This window comes from Stegastes partitus, unplaced genomic scaffold, assembly GCF_000690725.1.
Source record: "Stegastes partitus isolate 25-593 unplaced genomic scaffold, Stegastes_partitus-1.0.2 Scaffold1300, whole genome shotgun sequence".
In the NCBI taxonomy this organism is placed as follows: Eukaryota; Metazoa; Chordata; class Actinopteri; family Pomacentridae; genus Stegastes; species Stegastes partitus.
This window is the reverse complement of record NW_007579031.1, coordinates 81,943-93,496: the sequence shown is the minus strand read 5'-3', so window position 1 is coordinate 93,496 and position 11,554 is coordinate 81,943. Positions and strand designations below refer to the sequence as shown.

The window sequence follows — 11,554 nt, the reverse complement described above, 5'->3', positions numbered from 1 at the left end:
ACATATAATTGAGACATAATGCAGGACGAGCCACAGCAGAGTCACCGTCACACGCCATGGTTACAATAAAAACCGCCCAGCGTCCAGCCGGGCCGTCATGTTGTCCCTCCTCAGAGTGCCTGAAACTTGAATAAACTTGTGTGCGGTTCACTTCCTCGACATTTTGTGCTCTGTGCACACAGGGAGCAGCTAAGGCGCTGATTGGTCCGCAGGACGAAGGGGCGGGTCATCAGTTACACCATACGCGCTGTGATTGGCCCGGCTGTGATAGTGGGAAGTGTCCGTACGCCGGTGTCTCCCTGGTTGCGCAAGACGCCATTTTGGAGTGACAGTGAAATAAAACGGAAAGATCGAGAAGCTGTCTTTGTAAAGGTAATATTCCGCAGAAACTCGCCTCTTTTTCGCTTGCAGTGTCGCATTACGTTTGGTGTGTAGGGCTCGGCACGAACTGCTCGATTTATTCGGCGTTTAACATGACGTCACGGTCTTCTCTCTTTACTGTGACGCGGCATTTAGCTAACCTCGGCTAGCAGGCTACAGCAGTTCCTGTACCGAGCGGATCAAAGAGCTGTCACTGTGGATTTGTCCTCAGAACCGAGCTCCGGTTTCGCCACAACGTGCCAGCGTTAGGTGTGTTGATAATGTGTCGCCGTGTGGTGCGAGTGCTCTCCAAACCGTTTACAAATCGTGTCGCCCGCTGGCAGCGAGCTACGATAAGCTAGTAGGCTAACTAGCTAGCCGAAGCATCCGCCCTTAGTGAGGCGAACAGTAATCTGCTTCGACTGTTGGTAGCCAGCTAAAGCCACAGAAACTTTGACTTTTTGTTAATTGATCGGCAGGACGCTTAACGCGGCGTTTTTACTTCACATTTTTGCTCGTGCGGACGCGAACTTTAACTGGATTGTCGGCCTTTTTGCTAAGGTCGAGGTGTTGTTAGCGAGCTAGCGTCTTGTGACGGCTCACGCACAGTAACATTATCTGTGCCGCTAATGCAGAGTTTGCCAGCTGGAGCAGGCCTTTCTTATCGGCTGATCAGTTAGCTATACACTTTATCCGTACCTGTCTAAGATTATGCTGAACAATGAAACCACCCTTTGAATGAGTCTAATTTTAACGCTTATGTCGTGTTAAAGTAGTCGAATGGTGGTTTTTGTGTACGGTTTGACCTGACTGGTAACTTATAGCCATAAACCATAACCTTAATGTTTAACCAGTAGCTTAAGTAAACAGGCAACTTGTGTGCCTCCACGTTCCATTCATTGTGCCTCTTTCAGTCTCTTGTTCTCTTAGTATACTGCTGTCACCGACCTGTTTTGCTCATTAAGTTGTGCCAGTATCTGTTGTCCAACAATGAGAAGATATTTCCTGCCTTACTAGTCTGTCAATTGTTAGATTTTTTTGTGTTCTTGATGATCCACCTTTTCTGTCTTCTCCTTTCCTCTGCGCTATAACTGAAACACTCTCATAACCCTTTTCCCTTCTCTTCCTTGACAGCTTCGTCACCATGGGGAATGTATTTACAAGCTTATTCAAGGGCCTGTTTGGCAAAAAAGAAATGAGGATTCTAATGGTTGGGCTTGATGCTGCTGGAAAAACAACTATCCTATATAAACTGAAGCTTGGAGAGATAGTCACCACCATTCCCACCATTGGTATGGACGCACATAAGTATTTTCATTGCATTACAGTTGTAGTGTTTCTACCATTTGTCAAGTGTAGGGTTAAATGCTTTGATTTTAGTACAGATATTTTTTTGTACAGAAGCAGATCTTTGCTTTTTGTAATTCCTTACTGTTAAAACTGTTATGCAATTGTTCACAAAATCCTGTTTTCTTAGAGACTTAATAATATATGAGGGGCACTCAGAGAGCACAATCCTCTGCCAATCCCAGTCCCCATCTTGTAATTTTTAAACTGATATCAATCAGCAATGAAATCACATACCTAAATTTCCTCCTTTGTTCATGCCGCACCTCTCCATGAAGTTTTGTGACATTTGAGCATGTTGTTTTAATATAGTCGTGATGACTGACAGACAAACAGCTCTGAAAACATACCTCCACCTTGGTTTTCGCCTTGGCAGAGGAATTTGGCAAAATCCTTAATTGACAAATGTTTCAACACAAGACGTCCCAGGAGATCTTTAAACATTTAAAATGTGTCTGAACTTTTGAATAAAATCAAGAACTGTAAGCTCTGAAAATAAGTAAGATTAGAAATGAGACCAAATTTTTCAAATCATGTTTTAGTACTTGAGAGTTGATACTTAGAGTTGTGCTCAACCCAGCCCTGGTTTGTACTAGTTATCTTAAACGTTTAGACTAAACTAGAACCTAAATTCACTTAAATTCCCTTGAATTTGCAACTGTAGAAATGTTGAACTGTTGAATGTTGAGGTTTGTGTGCAGCAGGTTGACTCTTGAATAGTACAAATGTGTTTCAGTCAGTGACTCATCAATGTTCCTCCTCTTCTCTCCAGGTTTTAATGTTGAAACTGTAGAATACAAGAACATCAGCTTCACAGTGTGGGATGTGGGCGGTCAGGACAAAATCAGGCCGCTGTGGCGCCACTACTTCCAGAACACTCAAGGTGAGGGGGGACTTTATCTTAGCTGGCAGTGGTGTCAGTGAACGCTGCTGCCCATAGGTGGCCTTGTTGCAGCATAAAAGATGATCTTAAAGCAAGTGAACCAATGACTCATACGCCATTGTTCAATTCTCAAAGGGCTTGTTGTGTGACTCCCGTATTTCCTGAAATGTCTCATTAGGATACATAAAGGCACTGTAGACTGATGTTACTTCTACTCATAATGATGCCAGCTGTAGTTAAACTAGCAATTGAACATGTGCTTTGTCATGGTCTCCTATGAGTTATTTGCATAAATGTATTGTGTGTTTAGTCAGTTTGGTAGCCTCACTGCCACCATTGGTCCTGCTGTAGCTGCTCTTGCATATATTTGCTTAGATCTGACAAACCACAACCTCATACTAATCACAAAAGTGTGAAATTGAATGTGTGAAGCCTTGAGGTAATGATATTACACACAGCATGCACGAAATGGCAAAAAAGTATTCCACATGTCTCACTTTGGTGTGTTTCTCAGCACATGCAAAAGTAAAAAAAATAATAGAAAATTTTACATTTTATGTCAAATTTTGCATTTTCTGATTTTTTTTTTAAGCATTTAAAAAAAACAGCTTTTAGCTTCTCAAAAGTGGCCATTGGCTCCTGTTATTTCATCATACAAGAGTAATTTTAAGGCAAATTAATCAAATTGAAGACATCAGTGTGTCTTGAAGAAAATGTATTTCTTGCGTGCTTCAAGTTTTGGTGCCTTTTTGTATTACTGCTATTTTACTGTCAGCAGACGATGTATAATTTAACAGACAGCGAGTCATTGGTGCTGCGTACAGATGCTGGTGCAGCTACACAAACAAGTGCCAGCTCCGTTACAGCTCGAGTTGACCATGTGACCACTTCGTCCACTGTTACAGGGGTACAAAAATATCTTGTTTGTACGTTTGGTGAGCTGCAGGGATGATGAAATGTTTCCTAAACATGCTGCTACATAGATAGGGAAGTGTAAGTAGACTAGAGTGGCAGAGCCCCGAACATCCTCGTATCCGTCTTGCGTTCAGCCAAGAGGAATTCAAGTCTGCCAGGACTGTAATCAGCCCCTTTTTGCCTCACAGTTTGGGATTTTTGTCAAATATCTAAACAGAATAATGCAAGGTAGAAAACTGCAGTCGCTCTGTTCGGTGTTCTCTGATGTCGAAGCAGGTTTCATCCTTCAACGTGCAGCTTTTAAAGCGTCTGCTGTCTCAGAATGCAGCTTTTACATAATTGATGGGAGTCTCAAGATGACCTGACAGCATTAAGTAATAAACCCATCCTCATTAAACGTATAAAATACGACGTCTTAAGCGTTTGTCAGCTTTTTGGTTTGATTAATTTTCACACTCTACCAACCTGCAGCTTCCACTAAACTCATTTAGAGTTTATTTTTGAATTTGCTGTCTTTTACACTTGGACTGAAACTTGACACTCAAGCTATGTTCACAGCTCTTAGAAGTTTACTTTCACATATTCAGTTCATCTGTTTAATCTTCAAATGTTTTAGGGTTATTGATTTAATGCCAAGTTGGAGCCAGAACCGAATTGCACAGAATTAATTATTAATGGGACAGAGTCACAGCTTTTTGATGTGGGAGAGAAGAAAACGCTTTGAACCCAGAAGATAAATGATTACAACGCTGCATTTCCGCGTTGTGACGAATTTATTAAAGCGTTTTCATTGGTCATAAACTTGCGCCGTGTTTTCTGTATGCAGGGCTTATCTTTGTGGTGGACAGCAACGACAGGGAGAGAGTGAACGAGGCGAGGGAGGAGTTGTCCAGAATGCTCGCTGAGGACGAACTCAGAGACGCCGTGCTGCTCGTTTTTGCAAATAAACAGGTGAGGTCCCGTTTCTGTCTCCTGGAGCATCTTTGAATGTAATTTGAACTGTACAACTGCTGCGGATGATGATTATTTGCTTTGGATTATAAATAGATGCCGAGGTAACTGCATTTGAAACCTGTCACATATGAGACATGTTTGTTTGTTCAGTATAAAGTGCTTTTCTTCAGACAGGAAGTCTTTTAAGATGAGATAGAAAAGGTAATAGAAAGGCAATGTGAGAAGACAGAGAAGTAGGTTTTAAGAAAAGGAAAAGAAGCTATTTATTTTTAACTTGTTTTAAAAGGAAGACCTGAGAGCATGAAACACATCTCGTCACACAGGAGAGTAAGATCAATTAGAGTAAGACTGATGAATCCAGAGACTTAACGGATAGACGAGATAAACGTACATAGTCCCAGATTTAGAACGGCATTTGTAAAAGGAAAATTTGATGTTAAATAACTTAAAATTTTCTTCTGTATCGTCTCCTCCAGGATCTCCCCAACGCTATGAATGCTGCAGAGATCACAGACAAGCTGGGCTTGCACGCCCTCCGCCAGCGCAGCTGGTACATCCAGGCCACCTGCGCCACCAGCGGGGACGGCCTGTACGAGGGCCTGGACTGGCTCTCCAACCAGCTGAAGAACCAGAAATGATCCATTCCACCAGTTTTGATTTTTCGTTTGTTGTTTATTTTTTCTGTTTCAACACAGCGGCAGCACCGGATCCAGGCCCCTGCGCTCCCATCTAACCCAGTTTTCTGCCCCAGCTCTTTCTTTCAAGAACTTCCTTCATTCCCTCCTCTTGCTTTCTCCCCTCGTCAGTACTCTTGGGGCTCTAGCCTGTGCTGCTTGTGTGTGCGTGGGCGTGCGTGTGCGAGCGTGTGTGTGTGTGCGCGTGTACCTTGTGTGTTCAGCGAGTGTGTGTGGGTGTGAAGGCGTCTCTGTGTATGTTGGCTGGGATTGGGAGTAACCCTGGCGTGCCTTTTACACACCTCCTGTGGAATCAGCAGTCTGGTTTTCAAGCCCCTTTCTCCATCCACCAAACTCAGCCTCTGCCCCACTCAGCCTACCCCCACTCTCAGTCTTGCACGGCCCCCTTCTCCCCACCCTTACTCTCCAGAGGAAGCATGGTTTTCATACGGCAAAGAAAGAGCAAGGGTGCAAGTTCTCCTCCCTCTCTCCCTGTAGTATATATCTATGTTAACTAGAAATGTTCACCCAATGTAGACTGAATGCTAGATGTTCATTTTATCCTCTTGATTTTGAAACCTCAAACCCACCAGTAAGAGATTCAGTAAATTGCATCTTAACCTGTATCAGGTCGAAGCAAATCAAAAAACGGAAAAAAAAAAAAGGTAAAAAAAAAATAAATAAAAATAAAAAACGCCCATCCTCGATCATTCTGGTGTCATTTGAAAATCATGCTGTTTGTTTTATTATTATTATTATATTGGAATATAACAGATTATTCTTAGCAATGGTTCTCCAGTGAACACTACCTTTGTCCCCACCACTAAGCGAGACCGTGAAGCACAAGGCAAACCAACAATCGTTAAAAGCGAAGAAATTAAAATTAGAATCTGCGAGTATATGCAATTCTTGTCTTTTCAAATCTTTTTTGGTAGCTGGCATTTAATTCCCTGGATTAAATTGGATTTTTGAGATGACTTTCAGTGTAATGAATCTTTCTGACAGTGTTCCTACTTTATGTGTGTGTTGGACATTTCGCAAACTTCAGCCGGTTAACTTGGTGTCCTGATACATTCACAGGCTTCACATGTTATTCCTTTAAGAGATGTTACATGTGTATTTGTTTTTTTTTTTTTTCTGTGACTAGTTTTAGCATTTCTATTTGTACTATGACTGCTGAACCAAATGCATTTGAGCAGTGTGACAAATCCTGTTTATGGAAGTAGTACGTGCATCCTCGAGGGCCTCAATTGATTTTGACGAGTTTTTTTTTTTCTCTTTTTTTTTTTTTTTTTCTCACCAACGGTTGGCAGTTATACTTTTGAAAATCTGAAAGCATCCAGCTGTCTAATTTTCCTAGTTGGGATGAAGGATTGGCACCAAAAAAAAAAAACAACAACAAAACAAAATGAAGGCTCTTTAACTGTGAACGGTCCAGACGCGAAGAATGGAAACTAGTTCGAATGTCTGGGTGTTTACAGGCTACTACTTCTCACTATAGCGCTGCGTACTTTGTGACTGAAAAAGACCAACACAACTCTTGTCGGTGGCTCGGCGGCGAGCTGGAAGGACTTGGTGGTAGACCTGTCGAGGGGAATGGGTGTGCAGTTACCTGGTCGTGAGATTCAGCAGGCGTCCTCAGTGTTGAACCATGGGGGTTAAGCTGGCACTTCTGTCAAGAATGATTGTAAATCTGTAAGTTCCCCTGTAAACTGTTTCTGTGGGGATTTCCTGAACACATTAATAAACATGATTTGATCCAACAGCTGGTGGAACGGCACGTTTTCTTCAATTTCAGGCATTTTTAGTCAAAATATCTTCAATTAGAAGGTGCATTTTTTTATAACATGAGTTGATTTGACGGGTGTCACACGACAGTCCTGCAGGAAGGTTATCGCCTCATGTTTCTGCTGAGAGGTTCAGTTTGGTGGTTTGCACTGTCGCCTCACAACGACAAGCTTCTGGGTTTGAACCTGCTGCTCGTTTAGGGCCTTCCTGGGTGGAGCTGTTCCTACTTTGCCTGCCTGGGTTTTCTCTGGGTGTCTGATTCTGTGTGTAGACCACTGACCTGACCAGGGTGAACCCGTCCCTCCACAATAAGAGCTTCTGAATGATGGATGGAAGGTTGACATGACATCTGCATTCAGTCTCTATAAACACGAGCCCTGAGAAGATGTTGAGAAGGCTTGAATATTGTATTTTATGTGCTGTTTTTTTTCTTTTCTTCTTTTTTTGTCCAGAACACATACAACTAATTCCCTATGATGCGTAATAAAACATTTTACATTTTGTTGCGAATAAAAAAACAGCACATATTTGTTTTAAAAATGAGTAAAACAATGATATTTAAGTAAATAAATTAAGTCTGTCCAGCACTTTGTCTGAATTCTAAATATCTTGATTATTGTGGATCATGTGTCAGCAGTTAGTGGAACATTTAAGTGTTTTTTTAAGGTAAGTACTCTTGAGTTTGTCAGTTTTTGTTTCACGCCACACATACAAGAATCCTACAATAATATACATATGCTTTTTGTTAAAACTCATTTACAGGATGTCTTCAGAAGCTCTGAATTTTTGTTTTTTTAAGCCCTTACGAATTATATATATTTTTTTTCAAAGTTCATTTCTAAAAGTTTTAAATATTTAATTTTTTCTGCTGCTTTTTGCCTTTTGTCAATCCACCAGTGGAAAAATATGAAGCTAATTAACTTAATATTGTCAGTGACACAAACTTTAACACTTGTTTTGTCATTTTTAAGTCAAAAACAGCAAATATTTGGAATATTTTCTTGTTTTGCTGGATTTTTTTTTTGCTATGCTTGTAAAGGCCCGGTCTGTCCTCACTCCATAGGCACCCAGCAGGGGTGAATTGATGCCTTATGATTGTCTGTGAAATAGTGTAGATGTATTTTTGTCACTGGGGTCACAGGTATTGTTTATTGAGTCAAATGTATGTTGGGGGCGTGGCTTTGCATGAACCTCTATTTAGGTGAGTGCAGTGCACGCGCGCGGTGGCACGTAGTGGGATGACGACACACGCCAACTTGGAGGTTTCCCGGAGTTGCCTGGCCGCGGAGTATGGATTTTTGCTTGTTGGAACTTTTTTGAATAACTAGAGGTGTTGGAACGGGAGGACGGACCGGAGCTGTCATTCAAAGGAGGGCTGATGCGCAGAGCCGTGAGTTGAAAAAAGTAAAGTGTGTAAAGTAAAAGGCTGTGCTCTGAGCCAAAACAAATAGTATGAGGTTGTCTGATTTTCANAACAACAAAACAAAATGAAGGCTCTTTAACTGTGAACGGTCCAGACGCGAAGAATGGAAACTAGTTCGAATGTCTGGGTGTTTACAGGCTACTACTTCTCACTATAGCGCTGCGTACTTTGTGACTGAAAAAGACCAACACAACTCTTGTCGGTGGCTCGGCGGCGAGCTGGAAGGACTTGGTGGTAGACCTGTCGAGGGGAATGGGTGTGCAGTTACCTGGTCGTGAGATTCAGCAGGCGTCCTCAGTGTTGAACCATGGGGGTTAAGCTGGCACTTCTGTCAAGAATGATTGTAAATCTGTAAGTTCCCCTGTAAACTGTTTCTGTGGGGATTTCCTGAACACATTAATAAACATGATTTGATCCAACAGCTGGTGGAACGGCACGTTTTCTTCAATTTCAGGCATTTTTAGTCAAAATATCTTCAATTAGAAGGTGCATTTTTTTATAACATGAGTTGATTTGACGGGTGTCACACGACAGTCCTGCAGGAAGGTTATCGCCTCATGTTTCTGCTGAGAGGTTCAGTTTGGTGGTTTGCACTGTCGCCTCACAACGACAAGCTTCTGGGTTTGAACCTGCTGCTCGTTTAGGGCCTTCCTGGGTGGAGCTGTTCCTACTTTGCCTGCCTGGGTTTTCTCTGGGTGTCTAATTCTGTGTGTAGACCGCCGACCTGACCAGGGTGAACCCGTCCCTCCACAATAAGAGCTTCTGAATGATGGATGGAAGGTTGACATGACATCTGCATTCAGTCTCTACAAACACGAGCCCTGAGAAGATGTTGAGAAGGCTTGAATATTGTATTTTATGTGCTGTTTTTTTTCTTTTCTTCTTTTTTTGTCCAGAACACATACAACTAATTCCCTATGATGCGTAATAAAACATTTTACATTTTGTTGCGAATAAAAAAACAGCACATATTTGTTTTAAAAATGAGTAAAACAATGATATTTAAGTAAATAAATTAAGTCTGTCCAGCACTTTGTCTGAATTCTAAATATCTTGATTATTGTGGATCATGTGTCAGCAGTTAGTGGAACATTTAAGTGTTTTTTTAAGGTAAGTACTCTTGAGTTTGTCAGTTTTTGTTTCACGCCACACATACAAGAATCCTACAATAATATACATATGCTTTTTGTTAAAACTCATTTACAGGATGTCTTCAGAAGCTCTGAATTTTTGTTTTTTTAAGCCCTTACGAATTATATATATTTTTTTTCAAAGTTCATTTCTAAAAGTTTTAAATATTTAATTTTTTCTGCTGCTTTTTGCCTTTTGTCAATCCACCAGTGGAAAAATATGAAGCTAATTAACTTAATATTGTCAGTGACACAAACTTTAACACTTGTTTTGTCATTTTTAAGTCAAAAACAGCAAATATTTGGAATATTTTCTTGTTTTGCTGGATTTTTTTTTTGCTATGCTTGTAAAGGCCCGGTCTGTCCTCACTCCATAGGCACCCAGCAGGGGTGAATTGATGCCTTATGATTGTCTGTGAAATAGTGTAGATGTATTTTTGTCACTGGGGTCACAGGTATTGTTTATTGAGTCAAATGTATGTTGGGGGCGTGGCTTTGCATGAACCTCTATTTAGGTGAGTGCAGTGCACGCGCGCGGTGGCACGTAGTGGGATGACGACACACGCCAACTTGGAGGTTTCCCGGAGTTACCTGGCCGCGGAGTATGGATTTTACTTGTTCGAACTTTTTGGAATAACTAAAGGTGTTGGAACGGGAGGACGGACCGCTTCCCGGAGCTGTCATTCAAAGGAGGGCTGATGCGCAGAGCCGTGAGTTGAAAAAAGTAAAGTGTGTAAAGTAAAAGGCTGTGCTCTGAGCCAAAACAAATAGTATGAGGTTGTCTGATTTTCACCCCTGCTGAGGCATAGATCCGCCCGTCTCCTTTATATAGAGCGTTGTCACCTCGGAATTAATAGGTGAACTGTTACATCATTTCTAAAAGTTTTAAATAATTTTTCCTGCTTCTTTTTGCCTTTTGTCAATCCACCAGTGGAAAAATATGAAGCTAACTAACTTAATATTGTCAGTGACACAAACTTTAGCACTTGTTTTGTCATTTTTAAGTCAAAAACAGCAAATATTTGGAATATTTGCTTATTTTGCTGGATTTTTTTGCGATATTTGCCACAATATTTGGAATAGTTGCTTGACAAATGACTAAAACAGTTATCTGTAACTATATAAAATAGAGCATGAGCACTTTGAATTAAAAATAATCATATTCTTGATTATTGTGGCTCATTTAACAAGAGATTTAAGTGTGAGTCTGTGCAGATGTTGTGTACAAGTGTTTCTAGGCCAGGGGTGTCCAATCCTGGTCCTCTAGAGCCCCTATCCTGCATGGTTTAGATGTTTCCATCTTCCAACACACCTGATTCACATGATCAGGATCGTTATCAGGCTTCAGCTTGATGATGATCTGATCATTTGAATCAGGTGTGTTGGAAGAGGGAAACATCTAAACCATGCAGGATAGGGGCTCTAGAGGACCAGGATTGGACACCCCTGTTCTGGGCTGTTGGTGGTTTGCTTTGCTGGTTGCTGTGATCTGCAGGTACTTCCTGAAGTTGTTTCCATTATTCCCATTTTTGCTCTGCAGAGATCCATCGTTTGACATCACAGGTTCCAATTTAAAAGCTGCATTGTTTGTTAAACGGTGCCAAACACTGATTTTCTGCCAAAAATTAACTGCAGTCCACAAAAGTAATAATTTTTATGTCTCTGTGTAGTTTTTACCTCCTCTGTCTTCTATATGAACCAATTCAGTCCTATTTTTTCACCAGTTGAAACACTATAAAAAGTTCATCTCTTTAAAAGCCACTTACCAAGAAGTGACTTCAGCCCCTCTGTCATGACTGAAATGTTCACAACGCATCAAAATACTGTCCATCAGGACTTGCATATTCCCCAAGATCACTTGAAATGTGTTTATAAATTCCGTTCGCAATCACAAAATCATTCCAAAAATTGTTCAAAGATTGACCGAAATGACACAAATGATGCTAGTCCTAAATGTTTCCAAGTTTGTCCGTAAACTAGTCCAAATATTTTAAAAGCATGTCCTTAAATGACCCTAAATGCCTCAAAAATGATTCAAGATTTGTCCAAAATGACCTGAAATATGTTTACAATTACAGAA

General features: G+C 41.0%; 1 protein-coding gene across 2 annotated transcripts; it reads left to right on the top strand.

Moving 5' to 3' along the window:
* Positions 1-273: 273 nt before the first annotated feature.
* LOC103369524 (ADP-ribosylation factor 1-like) lies at positions 274-6,898 on the top strand. 2 transcript variants are annotated; one of them, XM_008298259.1, is made up of 5 exons: positions 274-372; positions 1,495-1,652; positions 2,480-2,590; positions 4,332-4,456; positions 4,936-6,898. In XM_008298259.1, the coding sequence occupies exons 2-5, from the start codon at positions 1,505-1,507 to the stop codon at positions 5,095-5,097; spliced, it is 546 nt and encodes a 181-aa protein (XP_008296481.1). In that variant the 5' UTR covers positions 274-372; positions 1,495-1,504; the 3' UTR covers positions 5,098-6,898. The 2 variants fall into 2 exon arrangements, with proteins under 2 accessions (XP_008296481.1, XP_008296483.1); XM_008298261.1 differs by lacking the exon at positions 274-372 and adding an exon at positions 612-630.
* Positions 6,899-11,554: the final 4,656 nt, after the last annotated feature.